General features: G+C 38.2%; 1 protein-coding gene across 2 annotated transcripts in view; it reads right to left on the reverse strand.

The window, feature by feature from the left end:
• The window catches only part of kntc1 (kinetochore associated 1), a 77,368-nt gene that overhangs the window by 29,595 nt on the left and 23,756 nt on the right, over positions 1-24,017 (reverse strand). For both annotated transcript variants that reach the window (XM_051110500.1, XM_051110499.1), the window contains exons 24-46: positions 23,533-23,636; positions 19,489-19,591; positions 19,229-19,363; positions 18,389-18,508; positions 18,046-18,118; positions 16,811-16,878; positions 16,378-16,706; positions 15,456-15,628; positions 15,168-15,265; positions 14,101-14,242; positions 12,606-12,662; positions 10,298-10,461; positions 10,109-10,213; positions 9,891-10,019; positions 9,035-9,151; positions 8,773-8,882; positions 7,555-7,786; positions 7,299-7,388; positions 6,890-7,058; positions 6,708-6,766; positions 5,074-5,290; positions 4,585-4,658; positions 1,431-1,641 (exon numbers count right to left, since the gene is read on the reverse strand). In XM_051110500.1, coding sequence (XP_050966457.1) covers positions 1,431-1,641; positions 4,585-4,658; positions 5,074-5,290; positions 6,708-6,766; positions 6,890-7,058; positions 7,299-7,388; positions 7,555-7,786; positions 8,773-8,882; positions 9,035-9,151; positions 9,891-10,019; positions 10,109-10,213; positions 10,298-10,461; positions 12,606-12,662; positions 14,101-14,242; positions 15,168-15,265; positions 15,456-15,628; positions 16,378-16,706; positions 16,811-16,878; positions 18,046-18,118; positions 18,389-18,508; positions 19,229-19,363; positions 19,489-19,591; positions 23,533-23,636 — 3,079 coding nt within the window. The remainder of the gene's footprint in view (positions 1-1,430; positions 1,642-4,584; positions 4,659-5,073; positions 5,291-6,707; positions 6,767-6,889; positions 7,059-7,298; positions 7,389-7,554; positions 7,787-8,772; positions 8,883-9,034; positions 9,152-9,890; positions 10,020-10,108; positions 10,214-10,297; positions 10,462-12,605; positions 12,663-14,100; positions 14,243-15,167; positions 15,266-15,455; positions 15,629-16,377; positions 16,707-16,810; positions 16,879-18,045; positions 18,119-18,388; positions 18,509-19,228; positions 19,364-19,488; positions 19,592-23,532; positions 23,637-24,017) is intronic.

The following is a 24,017-nucleotide window of genomic DNA, read 5'->3' on the forward strand; positions in this document are numbered from 1 at the left end:
TTTATTCACAAATGGAAGACATTTAAAACAGACACCTCTCCTTCCAGGAGTGGACGCCCAGAAAATTCACCCCAAGATCAGACCGTGTAAAGCTCAGAGAAATGGCAGACAACCCAAGAACTACACCTCAGACTCTACAGGCCTCAGTTCACATGTTACATGATAAAGTTCATGAGAATAGCATTTGAAATATATGGGACAAAAATGTCATGTTTGGAAAGCCTGGCAAAAGAAAGCATCTTTATATAAAAAAAAAAACATTGCAGCACAGTTTTGGTCTGCAAAGTTGCATCTGAACAAAACCACAAGTCTTCTAGAATAATGTCCTCTGAACAGACGAGGCCATAATGCACAGCACCAAGTTTGGTGAAAACCTAAAGAGCATATCAGCACAAACACCTCATACCAAAAGACAAACATGCTGGAGGAGGGCTGGTCATTTTGGGCTTGTTTCGTAGCCACAGGACCTGAGCACCTCACAGTCACTGAGTTGGCCATGAACTCCTCTGTATATCAAAGTATTCTAGAGTCAAATGCGAGGGCGTCTGTCCGACATCTAATGTTGGGCCAAAATTGGGTCATGCAACAGGACAATGATCCCAAACACACCAGCAAATCTACAACAGAATGGCTGAAAAGAAAAGAATCAAGGTGTTGCAATAGTCCAGTCCATGTCTAGAGCTCATCCTGACTCAAATGCTGTGGTGAGAGCTGTGCATAAGCAAATGCCCACAAACCTCAATAAACTGGAGCAACATTGAAAAGAAGAGTGGTCCAAATTCCTCCAGAACGATGTGAGAGACTGATAAAGTCATATAGAAAATGAATGCTTTCAAGTTATTGCTGCTACAGGCAATTGACTCATAGGGTGTCCTAACTTTGTCTGTGGATCTGCTCCTCTGTGTGGACCAGTGTGGTTTAAATACACATGGCTAAAGGATTTTGATTCCTGCAAAATCCATTCCTATAGCTCTAAAAATATTTAATTTAGTTTTATTTAAAGTGTATTTGCATAAAACTTTAACATTAACTTATTTTTAATATATAAAAAAATGCTGTATAGTAAAGCTTTAATATATTTTAAAATGTAATATAAGCCTTTGAAAGATGCATTTTGGGCCTCCATTACTCACTAGTCTTTAGTGTTAGACAACTCATACTGTTTTAGTGCTTAAAAAAAACATTTAGTACTAATCATGTTGAAAAAATGTTCTTTAGCTTCATAAACAATTTTCAACCAGCCTGTCAATGATTATTTGTAGCTCCAAAGAGAAAAGATTTTTAATAATGTTTTCATAATTAGTTTCGACCAGGATTTTATAAGACAAATAAGAAAACAGAAATGCAAACTACACAGCACATAATGCAAAATCAAACCGATTTAAGCAATTCCTATAACGAATGCAGTATCCTGCGCTACTCATCCTTACCAGGGTAAGTCAGGCCGGCAGGGTTTTTCATGCGGTCCAGCACCGAGCCGTGCTCAAAGAGAGCCACGATGAGGCGACCCGGCAGTCCCGTGAGCTTGAGGAGCTCCGGCGAGCTGAGCTGAGACGAAAGCAGCGCGTTCTCCGTGGCCGAGCGCTGATACTGCAACTGCAGTTTGGAGATGAGCGCTTCACCGCGAGCCTGTAAACTCTCCTGCTCAAAGATACAAACAGTACGGTCAACCAAAATGCCCATTACTGCCACTGCAGAACCAAAAATACCAACACTCGTTCACAAAATCACTGCAGTACGCCATTATAAATTACTGATTGATATGTTAAGCTGTCAAGCAGGAATTGGGTAATGTGTTCATTCATTCCCCTGTTAACATGATCTCTGTAAGAAGAAAAGAAGATCCAGCCACTTCACGCTTACACCTGAGTTTCCATTTATGAATGAATTTGAGAAATGCTTTTCTCCTTCATTAACTGTTAAACTTTGCTTCCGTGTGTGTTGACACATTCAATCTTCAGCGGTTGACAGCACTGTTACTTTGAATAGGGTTAAGAATCACAGAATTACAATGACATACACAATCATATTTGAAATTCACAAAGGAACATCAAGCATGTTCACATTTACCATATTTAATGCTACACGTATGTGTCGATCAGTGTTTATGTGAATAAAACCCAAAATGGAAATATTCATCACATAAAGTGATTGTCTCTTTGTCAAATCGATTGCTTCATATGAATTATGTTTACAATGATCTTATGTGCTTTCTGAAGCTTTCAATGTTGAGTACTTTCAATGGAATGACAAAAATGCTGAAGCATATCAATATTGTCAGACTGTTCTCTCCTCCGGTCTCTGAAAAAAGACAGTTTTAAATGTTGTGGACGCTCATTTTAAGTGGCATTTAGGACACTAGGGGACAATTTGCTAAAGATTCTATCCATGTGTAAAGGACATCTAAGATGTAGATGAGTTTCTTTGTTCATTTGAACAGATTTGTAGAAATGTGTGATTCCATCACTGTCTCACCAATGGATCGTCTGCAGTGAATGGGTGCCGTCAGAATGAGAGTCCAAACAGCTGATAAAACACATCACAACAATCCACAGGCAGCTGCGATGATGATGTTGTCCTGTTTGGACTCATTCTGGCGGCACCCATTCACTGCAGACGATCCACAGGTGAGCAAGTGATGTGATTAGTTATCACTGTTTTTGACCCATGTTATCTTGTATTCTAATAAATATGTATATATGAGACCAACATGTTAATTTCAGTTAAAATCAGTTCAATCTTACAATTCTCAATTTCAATTCCACAGCAAAAACAACTAGTCTAACAAATATATAGTTCAAACATTAATAAAGACAAGCACACAGACAGTAAATAAGAACAAATGAACAAATTACAGGCAATAGCACTCAATAAATAGAACAAAATGCTTTATGTTTCTAGGTTTCCATGTGTTTAGGTCCAGAAATTAATAATAAAATGTAAAATAACATTGTATATTCTTATACACAGAAAAAAAAAAAAAAACTTGCATTTTTGATTCATTAAAATATCCAGCATTAGCAGCTATTACAGCTCTGCATAATCTGGGCCTAAATTCATTGTGTTCTAAACTTAATTATCAATCAGTTGTTGCAGTTATTAAGGTGTGCTGCAAAATGTGCAGAGCAGGGGCCCCAGGACCAGGATTGAGAACCACTGCAGTAAACAATCTAATCCTCTCTCAGCCGTTTAAGTTCACCTAAGACAGGGCTGCTCAACCCTGTTCCTGGAGATCGACCTTCCTGCAGAGTTCAGCTCCAACCCTGATCAAACACCTGTCTGCAATGATCAAGTGCTCCTTCAGATCCTAATGAGCTGGTTCAGGTGTGTTTGGTCAGGGTTGGAGCTGAACTCTGCAGGAAAGTCGATCTCCAGGAACAGGGTTGAGCAGCCCGACCTAAGATATTAGCAACTGTTTGAGAATAAGCACCAAGATGGGAATTCTGACACGCTTTTGTAAGTATTTGTCCGTTCAAGCGCAAGATGTGGAAAGAAATGCAACACGAGGTTTGGGCATTTCCTAAGAGGCAGATGTCTGCGCTGCGCATGCGGAAGACACTGAATCGAGCCGTTATTCACAGCGTCTTGGCCTTAAAGGGGTCATCAGATGCCCATTTTCCACAAGTTGATATGATACTTCAGGGTCTTAATGAAAAGTCTCTAATATACTTCGGTTAAAAATTCTCAATGGTTGTGTAAAACAACACCCTTTTTACCTTGACGAAATCAGCTCTGCAAAAATCATCTCATTCTGGTCGAGGCTGCTTTAAATGTAAATGAGCCCTGCTCGCCCCGCCCCTCTCTTCTCTCTGTGGAGTGACGAGCCTGTTTACTTTAGCCACATTTAGCCGCTAAACTTGCTAACTAGCACATTATTAGGAAAGGTGATTGCAGAGATTCATAAAAAACGCTTATACTCACTTCTGCTGTAAGTGAAGCTGGATCACGAATGATTCGCGTGAACATAGACGGATATATGTAGATCGGGAGGTGCATTCCCTTCACAAACAAATGTAATCCACTGCATCTTCAGCGGCTCAGATGTCGGGAGTAAACGACGACCACTACGTTCATTATTACATCCAGCAACACAACACCTCAATCACTCAATCAGAGATATTCTTGTCTAACTTACATCCCTGCTCCGGCATCAAAACAAGGAAAGTTACTGGACTGTTACAGCTGGTCTGAGGTAAGACGCTCATGTCAATCAACTATCGTGGGAGCGGCCTCTGTGGGTGTGACGCATCTGAGAACGGCTCGATTTGAAAAAGGGGATATTATTTTTATAGATCAATTAAAAACCACTGCATGGATTTTTATCATTATAGGGTAGATTTGTACATACACTGACAACACACATTAATGTTCAAACAACACGAAAAAGTGAACTTAGCATCCGATGACCCCTTTAAATGCTCGAGAAGACGCATGATTGAACAGCTAAGCCCATTTATATTCATCTATTTATCAAAAAAAGAACAAACTGTTTCACATTACCAAAAACTATTTGTTCCCAAATCAATATAATAATATTTACATTAATATTTCATATAATATTTCTTCTCTGAGGAGCCAACCTACCTCCAGAGTATCAGACTGCAGTAACTTGTGTACGAGCTCCAAACTGAACTTCAAGAAATCTGTCTTTTGTGCACCTGGAATCAAACAATTAAAAATAAATATAAAAAACTCTTCAGAAAAATTATTTTAATATGTTGCCTTCACTCACGTCCACTGCAGCATCAGCAACGAATGCAATGAACAACACATTCAATGAAAACAACTCTTTTTTTCACTCAATGCTACTGTGATGCTGTAGAGCAGTGGTTCCCAACCACGTTCCTGGAGGTCCTCCAACACTGCATGTTTTCCATGTCTCCTTAAACACACCTAAATCAGATCTTCAGCTCATTAGCACAGACTCCAAGACCTGAACTGGGTGTGCCAGACAAAGGAGAGATGCACAATGTGCAGCGTCCAGGGGGATTCCTCCAGGAACGTGGTTGGGAATCACTGCTTTAGAGGATTCTGATATAATGTGTAACGTTAATGTTAGTGCACATGACGTACCTGCAGGAAGGTCCTGGGCAATTTTATGGACCGTGGCTGCAGCAAGTTCCAGATTCTGAATGCACAGCGCGTGTTTAAAGATGCTCTGAGCCACGCTGGACAACTCTTTACTGGCAGGAACGTTCTGGATTTTCTTTGACTGATCCGTCAGCAAAGGCAAGAGAGTCTTCTTGAACACATGGTTCACAGCCAAAACATACAGCTTATCAGGATTAACCTAAAAACCAAAAAAAAAAAACGTGGTCAAAGCGGTGATTTTGTTTAGTCCCTATCATGAGTTTCTGTTATTTTCACATAACACTTGTGAATTTTTTCTGGGAAATGATTTTAAAACCCACCACCTAATATCCTAAAAACGGCCTAAATAAGTCTGAGATTTACACCCACACTGGAAACAGAAATACCGCAAAAAATAATTTCAAAACCATGTGATAAAGTTGTCAAATGGCCTTTCTCACACTCACACTACACAACTGTCTGAAAATCAGGGCTAGAATGGTGTAGTGTGTGTGTGGGCAACATAATGTAGGTTCACACTGAATTTTGATTCCAGAAATCTGCCAGAGAACCTTCGGTGTGAACACAAACCAGAGCCGTAACGCTGTAAGATCTGATCCTGGTCAGTGCGTCTCCAGAACAGGTACAGTACAAATCCAAGACAGGCACACTGAAACCAGCACTGAAAATCTATTTCGATTTGAAATCGCATTTGACGCTGCTTAGTTGTTTTGTGTTTAACAGGATAAACTCATACATGTATGGAACAACTTTAGGGTGAGTAAATTAAGAAAGATCTTTCATTTTGTGCTCATTTTGACCCAGGAATGCCAGTTAACACGAATGTTATCACAGTTATTTACTTATCTTATGTTTTTGGTGTTTTTTTACTGCCTTGTTACACTTTGGTGCTCCTCAAAAATGACTGACCTACAAATAAACTGAGCTACTTTATTTGTAGGTCGGTCATTTTTGGATCACAAAAGCGTAACAAGGTGGGGAAAAAAAACCCTTAAAAATTAAAATAAATATATGTGATAACATTAACTGGCATTTCAACTGTCCACTTCAGAAATTCTGGTAACTGTAAGTAACTTTGCAACTACACATCAACTGACTCTCAATAGAGTGTTAGGTTAGGGTTAGTAGAGTCAGTTAACATGTACTTACACAGTTACTTATAGTCAGTTGAATGTCTGTTTGGGGACCATCAAAAGTGTTAGCAGATACTAAACAGACAGTCTACTAATACTCTAATGACTGCTAGTAGTAAAGTTACTTATAGTTACCAGAATGTCAAAAGTGGATCCAAATAATTTTGATATTTGATCCATGTCTGATTGTCTAAAGCTTAAAATATTATCCAATATTAAATGTACTGTAAAAAATTAACATGGTCTTGACAGATTAACTAAAAAAACAACAAAAAAAACAACAAAACAACAACAACAACAACAACAACAACAACAACAACAACAACAACAACAACAACAACAACAATAATAATAATAATAATAATAATAATAATAATAATAATAATAATAATAATTTATTCATTCATTCATTCATTTGTCCTGGAAAAAAAAAAAGCAGAATAATAAGGAAAACAGTGATCTTAGCTCCTTTATGTGTGTTACCTTCATTAATTTACAGATGAGGAGCAGCGTGGGTAAAGTGTCCTCACTCAGTTCTGGAGCTGTGGACACACATTCAGACAAAGGAAGAGAAGAACACATCACATTAAAACAGAAAAAATGTGAGTCAGTTGTGACAAATCAGGAAGGGTACGATAAAATAAACCAGACAGCCTGAGACACACAGACAATCTTCCAGAAGGTGTGGTTGGTCTGGAAGAGCAGGTGAAAGGGCAGACGGGTGTTGGCCAGAGCGCTGGGCTCAAGACCGTTCTCCAAAACATACGAGCTCTCCAGATCAGTGGGGGGAGAGATCCTTCTGTGTGACTTCAAGTGCTGGAGCAATCCCACCATCTAAACCACACATTAGAAAGATGTCACAATGAAACTTTAAAAGAATAAAACATTTAATAAAATAAAGATAAATAAATGAATTTTTAAATCTAAATACACAAAGCTTGAGTGAGCACTAGGGAATCGTGTGGTGTCGCTCACTTCAGATCCCAGTCACTCCAGACATATCTAGAGCAATGATCTACAGGATTTTTGTTTGTTTGTTTGGCGATATGAATTTCAGCTTGTCATTTCACTGACCTGACCGAGGGGCAGAAGGGTTGTGGTCTCATCGGCCATCTGAATAGTTCTGAGCACTCGCTCGATCCGCTCGTAGTTGTACGGGTTCAGCTGTACAGGACACGGTCATATTACTACAAACTGTACGACATCAGAAATCATTCCAGCGTCCTGTATCCCATAAACTGTTAATCTTATGAAACATTTCCCATGGACGACCAGAGCAGAAGTTACAAAGACTAGGCTTAAAGATCAGATCAAGCATGCGATACGAGACCTTGGTCAGGGCCGTGTTGAGACTGATCACAAGGTCTTTGGTGGAGCCGAGCTGAGGAACGATCTGAAGGGCACTTTCCAGCATGTCATCTTCTCCTAGCAGTGACTCTTCACAGCGCATGGGAGCGTCGGCATCACCTTCTCCGATCTCCGTTTCGTACCAGCGATCCTCCTGCAGCAGTAGAGTGGTGATGTACAGGTTGATTGCAGAACCGCTGTCCAATCCAAATGTGCTGCAGAGCCAAAAAAAAAAAAAAAAAAAAGAGCCTTGAGTATTACAGAGAACATGCGAATGTGGAGGACAACACACAAACAGGCATTTTTAAAGAGGGCATTTCCAGTCTGGACGACTCCACTGGGGAAGTCACTGATGAAATATTGCTCCATGATCATCTGAAGGACATTCTGCAGGGGTGTTAGAGGGAGAAAGTAAAACGAAACAAAGGCAAAAGGACCCTCAATCGAAGGTCAGCAATCCAGCGTGTTTGTGCTCTGAAAAGCTTCTAAGTTTCTATTTATGCTGTGTTTTTACAGTGTTTAAGTTGGTCAGAATTCACTCAACACTCAACAGTGTTCCTGTGCAGTGCTGCTCATGAATCACTGCATAAAGTGATGAAAAATAAGATCCACTGTGATTATAACAGAATATTGTGAGATCGCAAGGAACTAAGATGAGTGACGGCTTTTTAACGATTATGAAGGGAACACTCTCTGTGCACCTTCTAGGATAAAATCCACTGAGCATTTGTATGAAACTTTAGTTTTCAAACAAAGTTTTGGGAATGACATCTACACATTTACACTGGATTCACTTTCAAAAATAGCTTGAATAACTTGAATTCTAAAGCCAGGCCTGAACAAACCTCCACAGACAGCGCGCGTCCTGAATGAGATCCAGTTCACGGACCAAAAACGTGTGTAAACTTCATTGGGATCGTGCCAAGGAATTTCATTTCCAGTAACAGACAGTAGAAAGTGACTGACTTAAATACGGTTGCACAAACAATCTTCATATCGTATTCCACGATGCTTTGTGATGCAACAATAAACACAAAGCAGTTTGCGTTTGTACTCTGTATGGAAAATACTAAATAGTGTAAAAAAATGCTCTATTTACTCATAATCCTTTACACGTACACTTACAAAAACAGACACTATCAGCAACCTCCCAAATCTGTTTTAGAGCCCATTATAAATGAAGTCAAACACTGAGACTTGCCTGCAGTAATGCAGTATGATGTCAGGAGTGATGTTCTTGTTCTTCACGAGTGTAGGAATCAAGTTTCTCTTTGTCTCTGGACACTGCCTGAACACTGACTGGATGGAAACCTAAATGAAAAAAAAAAAAATTACAACAACAACAACAACAACAACAACAACAACAACAACAACAACAACAACAACAACAACAACAACAACAACAACAACAACAACAACAACAAGCTAAATAATGAAATACTCAGTAAAAGCGCGGCACCGACCCCGAGTTTTCCAAGCTGAATGCCCCACTCCGCATCAGTGATGACAGACAGAAACTTCGCCCTCTCCTCTTCATCCTTATACAAAAAACTGAGATGGGCTCCTACCATGGCAACAACCTACAGAAAACAAATACATTTATTATTGATAATGAAAATCTGAAAGTGTGACCCGAGAGAATAAACTGCAAGACATTTTGCTCATTTTTACCAAGGGCACAGAGTTGGCACGATTGATCTATAACAGCAGCCTAAAACAATGTTCACAAATCCACTTTAATGTAGGTCTAGGTGACGCCAGCTAAAAGGAAAGTTGAACTATGTGCAGTAGATGTTTAACTACATCTGTTTAATAAGTCATTATATTTTAATTAAAGATAAAGCCATATACACTTTTGTTATTTGGAACTAAAGCTGCAGTCCGTAACTTTTTTTGTGTTCATAACTTACAAAATTGATATAATAAACAAGTACATCATGAATCTATTCTCCAAACTATGTTTATCCTGAATTACTACGGTACACCTCTTATACGTTTTTATATTCAGACTATTATTTCCGGCTGTGGAGGAGCCCAGCACCGGCATCTGTCATTGACATAAACAGAGAGAAGCGGCTCCGGCTACAATATTCTTTCACCGGACGCGTGCGGTTCTGTTTATTAACCGCTGGAGTGCCAGAAGATACAGACTGCAGCTTTAAATAAAGATGAATCCTGCACATTAAGGCCTAGAAAATACAAGTAATTCAGTAAAGAAAGAAATGAAAGTAAGGCTTCTGTGGTGACTTTAATACTTGGGGTTAAAGGTTTTACTATGCAAGCACAACTAATAAATGACAAACCAAACTTCAGGTTGACCTTAATCTTCTCATAATTTTGCCAGGCACTGGTGATCATCTTCCACAGGATATCCACAACCGCTGCCTTGGGCAAAATGGTACAAAGCCCGATGGCCAGATCAGAGTCGACCACTCTCCAGTTGAGCACCTGAAACAAAGAGTTCATGATCTGACTGGTCCAAATCATTCCTTGGAAACAAACCAAGATGAAAGCACATCTTAAGGGTCTTTGCGCACCTTCTGTAACAAGGAGACCACGACCACGCCGACAGACGAGAGAACGGTTTTCTCGATCCTGTCGAGAGTCTGTTTGTCTCGGACCATGCGGTTGTTAGAATGAAGCTGGAAATGAAACAGATAAATACTGCATCAGCAAAAGCACTTCTCTGCATTACATGCAACTGGAGCACGTCACAGGATTCTCACCCGCACGCTCAGAGAGAGATCCATGTTGTTGGAAACAAAGTGTGTTAATATGCTGCCGTAAGATTCCTTCAGAAGCCGCAGAGCCAGTTCCAGCTGACTACACTCCTGCAGCATCTGCAGCATCGAGGCCAAGGGATTGAGCAAAGGCCCGACCAAATCGGCATCTGTGAAAACAAAACAATCACACACAGAGTCTCCTTAATATCTGCTAATCGTCCCCAACACCTCTAACCTCTAATCCTCTAACCCTAACCCTAACCGTCTGCTAATACTCTACTGAGAGTCAGTCCATGTGTGGTTGCAAAGTTACTTTAAGTTAGTAGAATGTTTAAAGTGGATTATCCAAAAAAAAAAAAAAAAAAAAAAAAACAACAACACAACAACAACACACACACTACACTTTTAAACCCTAAACAAGTGCAAAACTTCAACAACTAGCGCCACATCGCATAACATACAGTAAACCCTAAAGCTGCTAGTATTGAACAGAGAAGCACAGAAGCTACGGGCCAGACGGTCACGTTATCACCGGTTAAAGCTGTTGATGTTGACTTGACCCTAAAAATAACAGAATCATAACAGGGAGAAAATATGATCTGAGTTTTTTTAACATACACTAACTGTCTTGAGTCAGAATACACAGAGTTCAGGGAGAGAAAGACAAAACGAGCGTTTGAGATTACAAAGTATTTAAATTGTATTATTTGTATGAAAATAACCAATCGTTTCACTAGATAAGACCCTTCTTCCTCGGCTGGGATCATTTACAATTGCATTTGTGATCTGCATTTAAACTGTATTTTGGAAGTTCAAAATCGGGGCACCATATCAGTCCATTATATGGAGAAAAATCCTGAAACGTTTTCCTCAAAAAACATTATTTCTTTATAACTGAAGACAGAAAGACATGAACATCTTGGATGACAAGGGGGTGATACATTATCTGTAAATTGCTGTTCTGGAAGTGAACTTCTTTAACAGTTGGTCTGTGTGGTTTTACAATACATGGGTCAGGACATCCAAACACCTTTCAATGAAAACTATCCAAACCATCTTTCAACGACCTCAAATATGGCTCATAATCTGAAACACTGTATAAGTAGTAGCAACTTTACATGGCCACTCAATCTAATGTTAACCTAGAGAAATATGTGCTATTGAAGTGTGTGCGGAGTGTGAAAGTGTGAACATTCTCAGATTGTGTGATCCCTATGAAACACGCATACAGGCTGAAAACACAGAACGCAATAAATGATTAAAATGTTAACGCAGCCTTCTTACTGTTTTTCCGTGATTTCCCCCTTATTAGGCTGTACAGGCAATTAAACGCTCATTGTTACGCTTTAAACGGTTTATTAATAAATATGCGATTAGTCGACTAATGCTTAAAACAAACAACTACTAGTTGACCAGAAAAATCTTTAGTCGAGAGCAGCCCTACAGTATCAGTCGGTCATTTGGAAAGTGATGGGGAAGGAGCTGGAGTTGGTGCTGTAACTACAGCCAGAGGCTTGGACCAAGATTTAAAATGCACGACAAAGAAAAAACACTGCCAGACGGACCCAGCGTGTTGGCGAGACAGAGCAAACCTGTGCGAAATGAACATAAAACAGGTGAGAGACCCAGTGTGTTTTAGTGCTTTATATCTATTGATTTTAATGTACTGACTGGAGAAGGCGAAATGGATCTGTCTGCCGCTGGCCACTTGGTTGTTACTTTAAAAAACAAAAACTTTAATTTAACATACAAAAAAAAAAAATTCCAAACATATTTCTACATAAAATGTACAAAGCAGCAAATAGAAATATAACCACTTTGCTATTAAAAACAGAACTGAGCTATTGTAATGGCATCAGCAGCAGCTGTGTAATGGGGAAGAGAGAGAAAAGACACGGCTCCAGTCGGACTTGGGCCTTGCGAGGTCGTTACGAATTTTTGCAACAAATGTTTGTTTAATATTTAACATTCTTATTTAGGCTACTTTCTTATTTAACTGCATTATTTCTTTGATATTTATTTTAGTGTATAATTTATATATAAATTATATACACACACATACACACACATATACATATATATGTACAATCTCAGAAGCACATGTGAATAAACAATATGGATTTTTTTTCTTGTTACCTGCACCTGTATATCTGTTTATGTGTCAGTAAAAAAGTTTTTAACATTCTATAGCTTACAAATAAACAGCAAACTTTTCTTTTAAGATCTTACCTTAGGGTTAAATATAGGGTGAAAAGTACTCTACAAACAGTCTGAATGTCTACTAGTCAAGGTGATATGAAGACGCTCTTACCTGCTCTGAGAGCACAGTATGACAGACAGGAACAGTCAAAAGGATAAAGCCTCGATTCTGGAATAAAGGACAAAGTTTTGCATTTACAAACACAATAAGCGACACACGGCCTGGTGAAAACTATCAATTTTCTAAATAATGGACTGCATTAGAAATCCACATTACAAACTATTTTCTTCCATTTCAGAAACATTTCTAAGTAACGACATACGCTCTCAAAATAAAGACTTAACATTAATATCATGAAATACAGCAATGTTTTTTCTATTGAAATATATTACAAGACACTTAAATAATATGTGTTTCCTCATTTTAGTTGATTCATTGGAACTAAATAAAACAAGATGCTCATGAATTAATAAATAAGTAAATAATAATAATTGGTTAGCGGTTTCTCAAAGCATGGAGAGCTGTAGCTGTGACGTCAAAACCCAGAAGACTTGAGATTTTCCTATGGGTTTTTATGATGTGGTTTTTATATTCATGAGTAAAATAAGGTCTGCGGTAAACATAACTCAGAGGTTGTTATCCAGTGTAAACCGCACACATTCATGCCTCAAAGTTCTTATGAATATTGTAGTATTATAAATAATATTCTATGTAGAGTTTTGTTCAGCACAAGCTCACAGACTGAGCTGCGTGTTGTGTCATTTGATCAGGTCCAGTTTTCAGTGAAAAACATCTACTGACACGATCACACATTCTCTTAAAATTAAACAAATAAACACCCACATTTTAAAATCCTTCAGAAGGTTTGCAGAGACAACGTTCTTGCACAACTAAGAACTGCACAACGTTTGGAAAATTTAGCGGACATCTAAATGTGTTTTAAGTGACACTGTTTTCCCATCTGCGTCATCTCATCACCTCACTAACACGCACCGGCCGCGGATGTGAAGCAGTAGTGTTGATTTGTTCAGGAATCTTTCTTGTGTGATGATTACGTCCAAGACAAAACTAGTCATTCAGGCAGTTAGTTTCAATAAAAAAAACGTTTTTTCAGACTAACAAAGAAGAATTCTGAAAATTATAGCATGTTTTTATAGTACAATGACCTCTAACACAGTGGCTGTTTATTAGTACTAAGTAATAAAGCATTTATTCTACATGAGCATATTCTGCATATTCCCTAACCCTCCTATTCAATATCCAAACTTTACAACTTCCTTACTAACTATAAAACAACAGCACATTAGGAGTTTACTGAGGCAAAAAATGTAGTTAATGGTGTGTTAAAAGCGAGAACTGGACCTTAAAATAAAGTGCGACCGAGTTAAACTGAGCTTAACAATGACTATTTTGTCTTTTTAGAGTTTCTTTATAGTTGAAAATTAAGTAGAAATAGTAACTCGTTAATGGATTCCTGAAAACTGTAGCATTTACTATTTCCCGTTTATCACTGTAAAGTCGTCAGCACTAATGTCCATATGAAAGCGTGTTTGTCAAAGCACTCGTCTGCAAACATCCCAGCAGTGCCTGTGTCCTGTTCTCTCACCTGACAGCGGCAACAGATTTCTGGTGATTTTATACTGGAGTGGAAGCACTGAGACCGGATCCAGCACAATGCAGTCCTCATTGAAGACATCTTGAAAATGAGACTCTGTGTACGCGTCCTCTTCACCACTCAGTGCAGATTCCTGAAAATAAATACTTGTTTAAACAATGAGGATTCAACTGTTGATCAATGGTAAAGATTCTTTCTATAGATTTATAACAAGAAGCGTTTATAAACCGTCTAATACACAGAATATCCATCCCAGAATTGACAGCTACAGTCAGTTCAATTGATCGCTGGTCAACGGATGATTAATTAGATCAGTCATTAAAACAGCGATTTGGTCAAAATCTCATTATTTTTCCCCTTTGAGCCCAATCTACAGTGTTTACAATGAGTACGTTTACATGGACATCAGTAATCTAATTACTTACCTTATTCTGAATAAGACAATATTATGATTCAGGTGTTTACATGAGTTGCTTTTAGATTATTCCGTTTATGTTCTCGTTTTACATGTTACAGTACATAGACCGATTAATGACGCGCCATTCCTTCCCCACGCGATGCCATTCGACGTTCCCTCCAGGAATTAAAAGCTTCAAGTGCAGTTAATCGTTTGTCATGCTAACACACGCGCAAACAGACGACGGCAGATACAAGTTCTCCAGCCTCAGGCCTCCTCTGCCCTTTCACTCAACAACATTTCATTCATGAGTCCACGACAAACACAGAGTTAACGTTACTGGATGACAGTATGACGCAAGCACTGGTGGGAGAATCTCTGGCAGATTCTTGATCAGAGTATTGTCTTAATCGTGTTTATCACATTATTGATTATTGTTGTCCATGTCAACGTACTGACTAATTCCAAATAAAATGCATATTTTATCAGACAAATGTAGGCTTTAGTTTCACTGCTCAGATGAATGAATTTGTGCTCCTGTTATCAGTTAGCATTTAGTCTTTAGTTCATTCTCATTTTTAATTTAGCAATTTGTCGTTGTATCATTGGTGTGATGATCTGGCACACGAGCGTACGCGTACACAATGTTTAGCGAGCTGACCTTAGCAAAAAATCCAAAATCTTCAATCTGACATTGTCTGTACACATCTGCAGCACTTCTGGTGCTTTTACACAGCTCCAAACAGTCCAGCAGAAGGTCTGTCAAAGGAAAAACACATGCACATTTTATTGAAGATGGTGTAAAGGACAAATGAATGATCTATAACTGATGAAGACGACTAACAAAAAAAAAAAAAAAAAAAATAATAATAATAATAATAATAATAATAATAATAATAATAATAATAATTCGATAATATGCACTTTAAGAGAATACAGAAATCAGTACCACTGTGGCAGACTGTAATGGCTTGACAGGCCAGCCCATGGATGACGGCAGGAAGGTTCATTTTTTCAGGCAGAACCATGGGGACATTTTCCTCCAGCATCTGACAGAGGCGCTGGGCCGTGCTGAACAGAACCTGTCCTGTGCTGCAGTTGGAGTGGTGCTGGTACAGCTCTCTGTGTGAGGTCACAATAAACATATGACAGAAGACGTTAAGAGTGAAACACACAGTTCACACAAAGTGCTGTCATTTACTCATCATTTACTCAGCCACATCTTCAATTTTCTTTCATCAGTTTTTGTCCATTTGCTCAAACATGTTTGCTTTGAGCAAGAAACAACAAGGACAAAACAAGCACAGCTTGTAAATTTCCATTTGTTGTATTTACTGCGCTCCATGAATCTGTTGATCATGTGTACACAAGCAGCCTCTTTAAAAAAAAGTGTCAGTTTGGTAGATATAAAATTTATAAACTTTTTTTTTTCCCAAAATGTCCAAAGTCCAAAAAGGGGTTTGGAACCAAACAAGCGCTGTGCTTCAGATTTACACCGCCCTCTAGAAAAGTTGGGTTTTGGACAGTTTTGCACTGATAAGAGACAACACAAACTACGAAAACATTTTATTACATAAACAGTTTATACATAGAAAAAACGTAAATTTTCGATTGATCAAAATATCCAGCATTAGCAGCTATTACAGATCTGAATAATCTGGGCCTAAATTCATTGTGTTCTAAACTTAATTGTCAATCAGCTGTTGAAGCTATTAAGGTGTGCTGACCCAAAAGTCTTTTAAAAACCTGGGCCAAGTTTAAACCAATAACCAGGCATCACAGCTGACAAAGATATTTCTTATCGTCTTGTATATTCTGTAAGAACTGAGTTTACTTTTTTTATAGTAGATCTTTCCTCGTCTCCCCCTCACCTGAGGATCTGTAAGGCTTTCTCCACGTCCCCGGCGTCCAGAGCTCTCAGCGCCAGATCCGCCCAGAGCTCCTGCTCCGTCTTCTGCAGCTGTCGGGCCAGCCGGTGGAGCCCAGCTTCGGTAGAGAGCGTCTTCGTTTTGCCATCCGGATCATTGGCTACCGCGGCGCCGCCGTTCAGCTGAGCGCCGGAGACCTCGTCGGGGTGTTGTTTTCCCGAGCGCCGCCACGCTCGCGCGTTCTCGTACGCGGTGATGAGCTGCTGGTTGAACTTGCGTCTCACTACGGGATCCTCATACTCCTCTGGGGTCAAGAAGATGTCAAAGTCTTCCTGAAGTCGGAAACGTTTTATAACATTGTAAAACAAACATACCCATTTGTTGCAGAACTTTCAGATGCGTTTACAACAAGATCTATTTATGAATAAACTGAGACCTGTAGATGAGCAATGGCTGTGAACATCATCAGATTGTTTTCACTTTCAGTTTTCTTGAAGGCATCATCTACAAGAAAAGACAGCAAACTGTAAGGGACACACAGATCTTTATGAGGAACAGATGACAAATCAATGAATTGCATGTTTCTTATGGGATTCAGACTGTTCTCACACATGGGGAAAGTGTTTCCTACTCAGGACTTTGACACTATGCTAAGCTAACATGCTGGTTAGCCCTTATGCACCTGTTGCTAGAAGTGATTTAGTTTGATTAATTTTGATAAGTTAATCCATGTAAAGTTTACACAATGACAAAGTAGTCGAAGTAAGAAGGTTGACCAAAGAAACGAAGGATCAAAACAGTGTAAATAGAAATCCATCAGTAAATAAAAGGACCACGATTAGTGATATCGTCTGACTGCAGAGGCCTGTGTGTGTGCGGTAGCACTGTCAAAATGACTGAAACACTACATCTGAATTTAAAATGCACAATTGCAGTTGAGGTGAAAAAAAGCTCTTGGCTTCTCTCCTGAGGCCACAAGAGGGCACATCGACCAAAACACTACTAATACACGTTTACTCAAAGCAATAAAATAACATGACTATCTGTGAAAAAAAAAAAGTGCATAACGTTTAAAATAATGTTTCTAAACGAATTACATTAATCAAGTTGCTTAAACAACTATAGTCAAAACAGCATCATGTATGCATGAGGCCAAAAGCCAATCACACAACGTACTTTTTTCCATTTAAAAACATGACATGCAGTGGGACGGGGAAAAAAAACACTACCATTAAGTATTGAGATATGTTTTTTCAAAGTTAAATTTTACATGGCTTTCTAAACATGCATCTCTCTTGAGCGAGACACAAGCGCAACAGTGACACTCTAGAAAAAACGCAAAATAATGTGTAAACAAGATGTTCTCCACATTGATGTTCTTTTTTTCACAATATTTTTAATGAACAACGCAGCAGCGCCGCATCTAGTGGCTTCAGCCGGATAGGTTAATAAAAACATCACCACGCAATGACAATTACACCGTCGACGCACCTCGTGTGCCACTGATAAGGCCTCCTCCTTAAAACACACCTACAATTTCAAAGTTCTTTTTTTTTTTTTTTTGACAGCTCTAGTGTGCAGCAGGATGCAGAACGAGACTGAATGCATGCGTTGAAGATGCGGGTAAAAAAATATTGCAGTCTCCTCTAGAGGAATTAACACTGTACTCACCCGTCTGAATACTCTGCAGGTACTTCAACGCTTCAACCATAATCTGCGATATTAGCATTTGTAATTTCTTCTGCTGTTGAAAGAAAAGACATTAAATTCAGAGAATATTGCATAACAAATGGATAAAAGGATCATGTCCAACATTTTAACAGTGCAAAGAAAGAAACAGATACATAAGAAAAAAAAAAAAAACCCTTCACACCGACAACAAATCTTAACTTCGTATTTTTTTTCCACTCGCAAAATTAATTCAAATCAAAATGCGAATGTTCATTTGGAAAATATAATCATTTCACAAATCATGTGAAAGGCTTTGTAGCTTTCATCACACTCTTTTTCTGACCTCTTCAGAAATGTGTTGCTTGTCTTGAAGTTCAAGTCTCGCCCAACAGACCAATCGCTCGATCACAAATTCGGCCTCAGAATGGGGCAGATTCTTCAGCAGTCCAACGCACTTCTCCCTCTGCAAACACAACATCCAAACGTCACAACAACTCCAGCTGAAACTGCCAATTATGGTTTTACCATATATTGAACATGACTTTGTTAGAGATGTGCATCTTCTACAAACACCAGACAAACTGTTTTCCATTAATAATCCCTGTGCCAACAAGCTGCCCATTGTCTTTTTGAGTTGATGGTGTAAGTAGCTCACTGTTCTTCGAAGACGCTGTGGGCTACATTTAAGGATTTTCCCAAATCCTATTCCATCTTTGTGAAGTTCTTTTCTATGGAGCCACGAGGCAGACGAGCACTAAGACACAGGTCTAAAGCTGATAGTTTGGTATTTTTTGACTCTACAGTACAATTCACTTTACAGATGATCTGCATTTCTCATTCGCACTCATGGAGATCACACGAAAACTGTGCCACGCTATAAATTGCAGTACTTTTTATTTTACTGCAGTATGAAGTACAGGAAGTGCAGGAAGTCTCACCGTCTCCCGAGACAGGCTGTATCATGAGAACGTCTGGAAAGTTTGGCAAGTTATGGAAACACAATCCTGGATTCTCCTGCTACTGGAGCAAATGTGAATGCTATAATCTTCCATTCACCACTATATAAATGAACCCATTTGTGATGAGTTCATCTTCTAAAAAGAGGTTACTTACATACTTATATTGCCGAGCACTGCTGCCCTACTAGTGTTAAATACAACAGCCAAATCTGTGGGAGCATTACCTTATTATGCTGTATGAGATGGATGCAGTGCAGATGGTGGATCTCTGCTGGGTTTAGTTTGTAGGCCTCAATTAACTTCAGCGAGTCCTCGAGAGAGCTGGGCAGGTCCTGTTTCAGGATGTGCCTCACAAGCATCTAAATAAAAGCAAGCAGCGGTGAAACATCAGCTACTTGCGTGAACAGAGTCAAAACCTTTACATTTTAAGCAAGTATGCAACAGCAAACGGGTAAATATAAAACGCACAACAGGACAAACTCACCATGATGTCACGAGTGTTAGAAAGGGCTAAGCTGCGGATGCCGTAGCATCGGAGGAGCTTCTTTATTTCCATCAATCTGTAACCCTCTCTCAGCAACTCCTGTCTGTAGATATGAAACACTCACGGATTACAAATGATCTCTTGATTACAAGTTATATTTCCTGTAAATTAAATACTGTACTGCAGCCACGTGTTCAAACAGGAACATTTCATCTGTTGTTAAATCTGGGGTCATGTGTCACCGTTTCCAGCTCCAAACACCAGAAAAACTGATTCTAACCTTTACCTCCATACTGAAAATCTGAGTGGGTCTTTTCTCAATCATTAAAACACTGGTGTCCAGGACTCTGTGAACACAGAGACTCCACTGTATGCAGCTTAAAGATGTGCTGTAAATGAGTAATGCTCACAAACAGCTGATCGTACAGTATTCAAGCTAGGAATGCAACAATACAGCGATTTTAACCACGGTTTTCAGTTTGGTTCGGTTCTGATATCTTGCCACTTCAGTGTGGGGTTTTTTTGCAACAAATTATCAAAATTCTCCCATCAACCTCTGCACACTGGAAAAAGTGTGGTTTAGTGTATGTCTGCTTAATTTTGTGTTTCATTCATACCGGACACCAGAGGGCGCCCTCGTGCAGAAAATCCAGGTCGAAGAGAAAACACTGATGACGTTCCTTTCCAGCTTCTCTAATATGGATAAAGGTGTCGCTATTGCTGTAACTGAATAAAAACACTAGTCTGCAACCAAAAAACCGCAATTCACAAGTGTGTATTGAACCGTGGATGTTGTACCGAATGGTTTGCTATTATATTGAGAAATGCGACATACACACACACACACACACACATTTATATATACACATATACATATTAAGGATGTCACAATTCTCAATATAATATCGAACCGTTCGGTACGACATCCACGGTTCAATACACACTTGTGAATTGCGTTTTTTCGGTTTTGCATTGAAATAACTTACTTGTTTTATTTCTCTCGGAATTTGCTGTATGTTTGCCCGCAATTTCATGTGCTGAAATGAGGAAACATATATTTGAAAAAACAACACACGCAGAGCATCTTCCCTTCAATGACATGCAGTGATAAGCCTTTCTAAACCTGCTGTCCAACAAGAGTTATAAAACGAAAGTTATAAAAACATTATAACTTGTTTTTAATTCACAACATCAGTCGAGTGTTTGAAATAACTTCCTTGTGTGATCTGATGTGGATTCTTATCACAGAATGAGGCAGACGATAAATTCTATGCTCATATTCTATGTATGTCGATTAGCAATGGCATCTCAATACCTGAGATGGCTTGAAGAACACAGATAAACCATATATTATTGCAGACGAGTGTTTATTGTCCTGCATTTCATCATTCAAATCGTTTACCGTTATATCTTGTTTTTAATCAGTTACAGCAATAGCGATGCTTTTATTCATATTAGAGAAGCTGGAACGAAACGTATTCAGTGATGCTTCTTTGACGCATATGTGGGGTTTTTTTTGCACGAGGGCGCCCTCTGGCGTCCACCCCTAACATTAGACAGTGAGTACGCTTGCAAGGGCAGCAACAGATCAACAAAACAAAGCTTCACACGCTTTCAGATCAAGCACACAACACAGAGTCTGACTGTAGACTGACTAACAAGTGTACATCCTGGACAGAGTCGAGCTACAGCTGCACTAAACAGGTCTTCCCTGGTTTGATTTCAGTCAGACCAAACATTTACATCACATTTAATCCAAATGAACTTTAGTGAAAATCATGTTAAAACAATCCTATATGTCTTCATGATCAGTGTTGGGGGAGACACATTACAAGTAACATGAGTTACGTGATATTACTTTTTTCAAGTAACTAGTAATGTAACGCATTACTTTTGAATTTCTAAGAAAATACAGGGTTGCTGCAGGATTTTTAAGCTCAAATTTAAGATTTTTTAAGACCTTTTTTAAGACCTGCACAAATAAAATTAATGCCATATGAGCAGGGTAAGGCAATGTCTATGGTTAAATATTAAACTGTAAAATGACTGTAAACTACTGTAAAAAAACGATTTACAGTTCAGATTTTTCACAAAAACAAAAGGTTTTATAAAGTGATACATTTCACATTTCTTTAAAGTATCAATTTTTAAGAAAATAGAAAAAGGTATTCCTTTTATTAATTGAAACAATTATCATCAATAAATTATTATATTAATTTAAAAAACATACAAATACATGTTAGTGTTTAGATTTTTATGATGAATTATCTTCTTAATGATCCACCAGTTCACATTTACAGCTCTGCATGTTTGCAGGGTAAAAACATGGGTCGCTTTTCGCTTTGGTCTGAACAAAAACAACCCCAATACTATGCTCCTGCAAAACCACATTTCTGGGACCCTATTTTTTGAGACAGTGCCATCTAGCAATTCCATTCCAACAAAGAAATATCAAACAGATGCAAAGACTAGATCCACTGAAACTATTTTTTTTTATCTTTCCATCTTATTTTTTATGTAAAAGCTGACATAAACTTGAGTGTTCAAAGGGGTGTCAGCAATCTGCATTTAGCCCATTAAACTGTCCAAAACAGTTCATTGTGCTGCTGGATGTTGTAAATTAGTATTTGTATTCAAATTATTTTAAATTTATTAAAGTACTCATAAACACACTAATTTGTACAGCAATTGTTTTACTGTTTACTTCACTTTGTTAAGTGGGTCACACGTCAGACATGAAGCGCAGCAGCTAATGAACTGAAGTCTAGAATATATTGAAATAAATTAGGTTAAATATTTCAAAAGGGTTACCCAGGGGTAAGTTCAGGATTAGGAGTTGGTTAGGACAATAATTAAGTATATACAATTAAACAACTACATTCAGTATTCCCTTAAAAATAATAATATACAGAATTGAATAGCTACTGCTATAAATAGTAGCTGTTAATGCATACATAATACAAATAAATAAATACAATAAAATAAAATAAAATAAAAATAAATAATAAAAAAAAATTACATGGTCCTAAAAATGCGGTTCTGAAACTACAGCCTCCTGTATTGTAAGAATACCCTACTCAAAACAACAGGCATATTGAAAAAGCACACGCAATCTCTGCCACAGTACACAAAGCAGCACCGGACATTGAACGCGCAGCGCTCATGTTTATTTAATGAAATCATACCCTTTTGAAGTTTAATCATGACACTAAGCTGTATCGCAATTCTGGTCTTCCCGTGCCTAAAATTTAAGACCTGTTAATCATAATTAAGACTTTCTTGTACAATTTAAGACTTTTTATGACCTTGAATTTGATAAACTAAATTTAAGACTTTTTAAGGCTTTTTAAGGACCCGCGGCAACCCTGAAATATCTGAGTTACTTTTTAAATAAGTAACACCAGTTACTCCCCATAAATGTAGACTAAAAGACTAAATCTAGACTAAATGTAAACATGCATTAATTCATCTCACCCACAAAAAACAGATTCAGTATTCCTCAGAATGAAGTGAAATGCAAACTCAGAATGTGACGCAATAATTAAATATGTTAAATAATACAAATATCCTTTATGTATTTAATCCCATTTTATTAACCAGTGTCTCTGCTGCTGACCTTCCATGATGCAATTCAGCCAAACTAATAAGAAAAAATTACTTTAGATAAACTAACATTTGTGCTTCATTTTTTTTTATATCTGAAGAGTGATCTCCTGCATAAATGTACTTTTCTTTCAGCCTGAGGTGAATTTATTTCACTTTTGGTTTAAAAGGACTTTTACATTAGAATTGCTTTATATTAAAAACAAAGAAGCAAGCCCTGCCCAGATTTAAAAAGTAACATGAAAGTAACATAATTAGTTACTTTTTCAGGGAGTAATGAAAAATCGTAATACATTATTTTTTAAAGTAACTTTCCCTGTTCATGTAACTGTTCATGACAGCAGCGATATAATAATATACACTTTAAAGTGTCCAAAATGATGGGCTGAGAGACAATTATTACTACACAACAAAAGAAAAGAATGTGTGAATGCCACTGACTTTGGATGTTCCTTTTCCAGGTGCTGCTGAACGAGCTTCTCGATGGTGTCACTCCACGGCACCACGGCCTTATACATGATCTCAATCACAGCGTCCATCACCTTCTAAAACATGTTCAAAGACAAAATGCTGTCAGTGAGAGGAAAAAAAAAAAAAAATGTTCAAATGTTAAAATGAGTAAGTGGATTTTAAAGTAATGATTTTAAACTTTAAATCTACTTTTTTTACAACTACTATTTTACGATTACTCACACTTATGTGTTGTGACATTACAGTTGGATCCAATATAGTCAGAGCCAGCACTGCATTATCTTTTACTTTCAGTCTCTCTAAACAATCTGCATCATATTGTCATTTTTAAAAATTAATTTGTGGTAAAGCAAACAAAGAAGCAGTGTTTCACTGATGTGACCTGGAGCTCTTTCCTAACGTAACTCTGCAACGTGACTAAAGACAACAGAACTCATTCTAATCAGTGATTCTGG

The sequence above is a fragment of the Labeo rohita genome, chromosome 5 (assembly GCF_022985175.1).
Source record: "Labeo rohita strain BAU-BD-2019 chromosome 5, IGBB_LRoh.1.0, whole genome shotgun sequence".
Taxonomy (NCBI): Eukaryota; Metazoa; Chordata; class Actinopteri; order Cypriniformes; family Cyprinidae; genus Labeo; species Labeo rohita.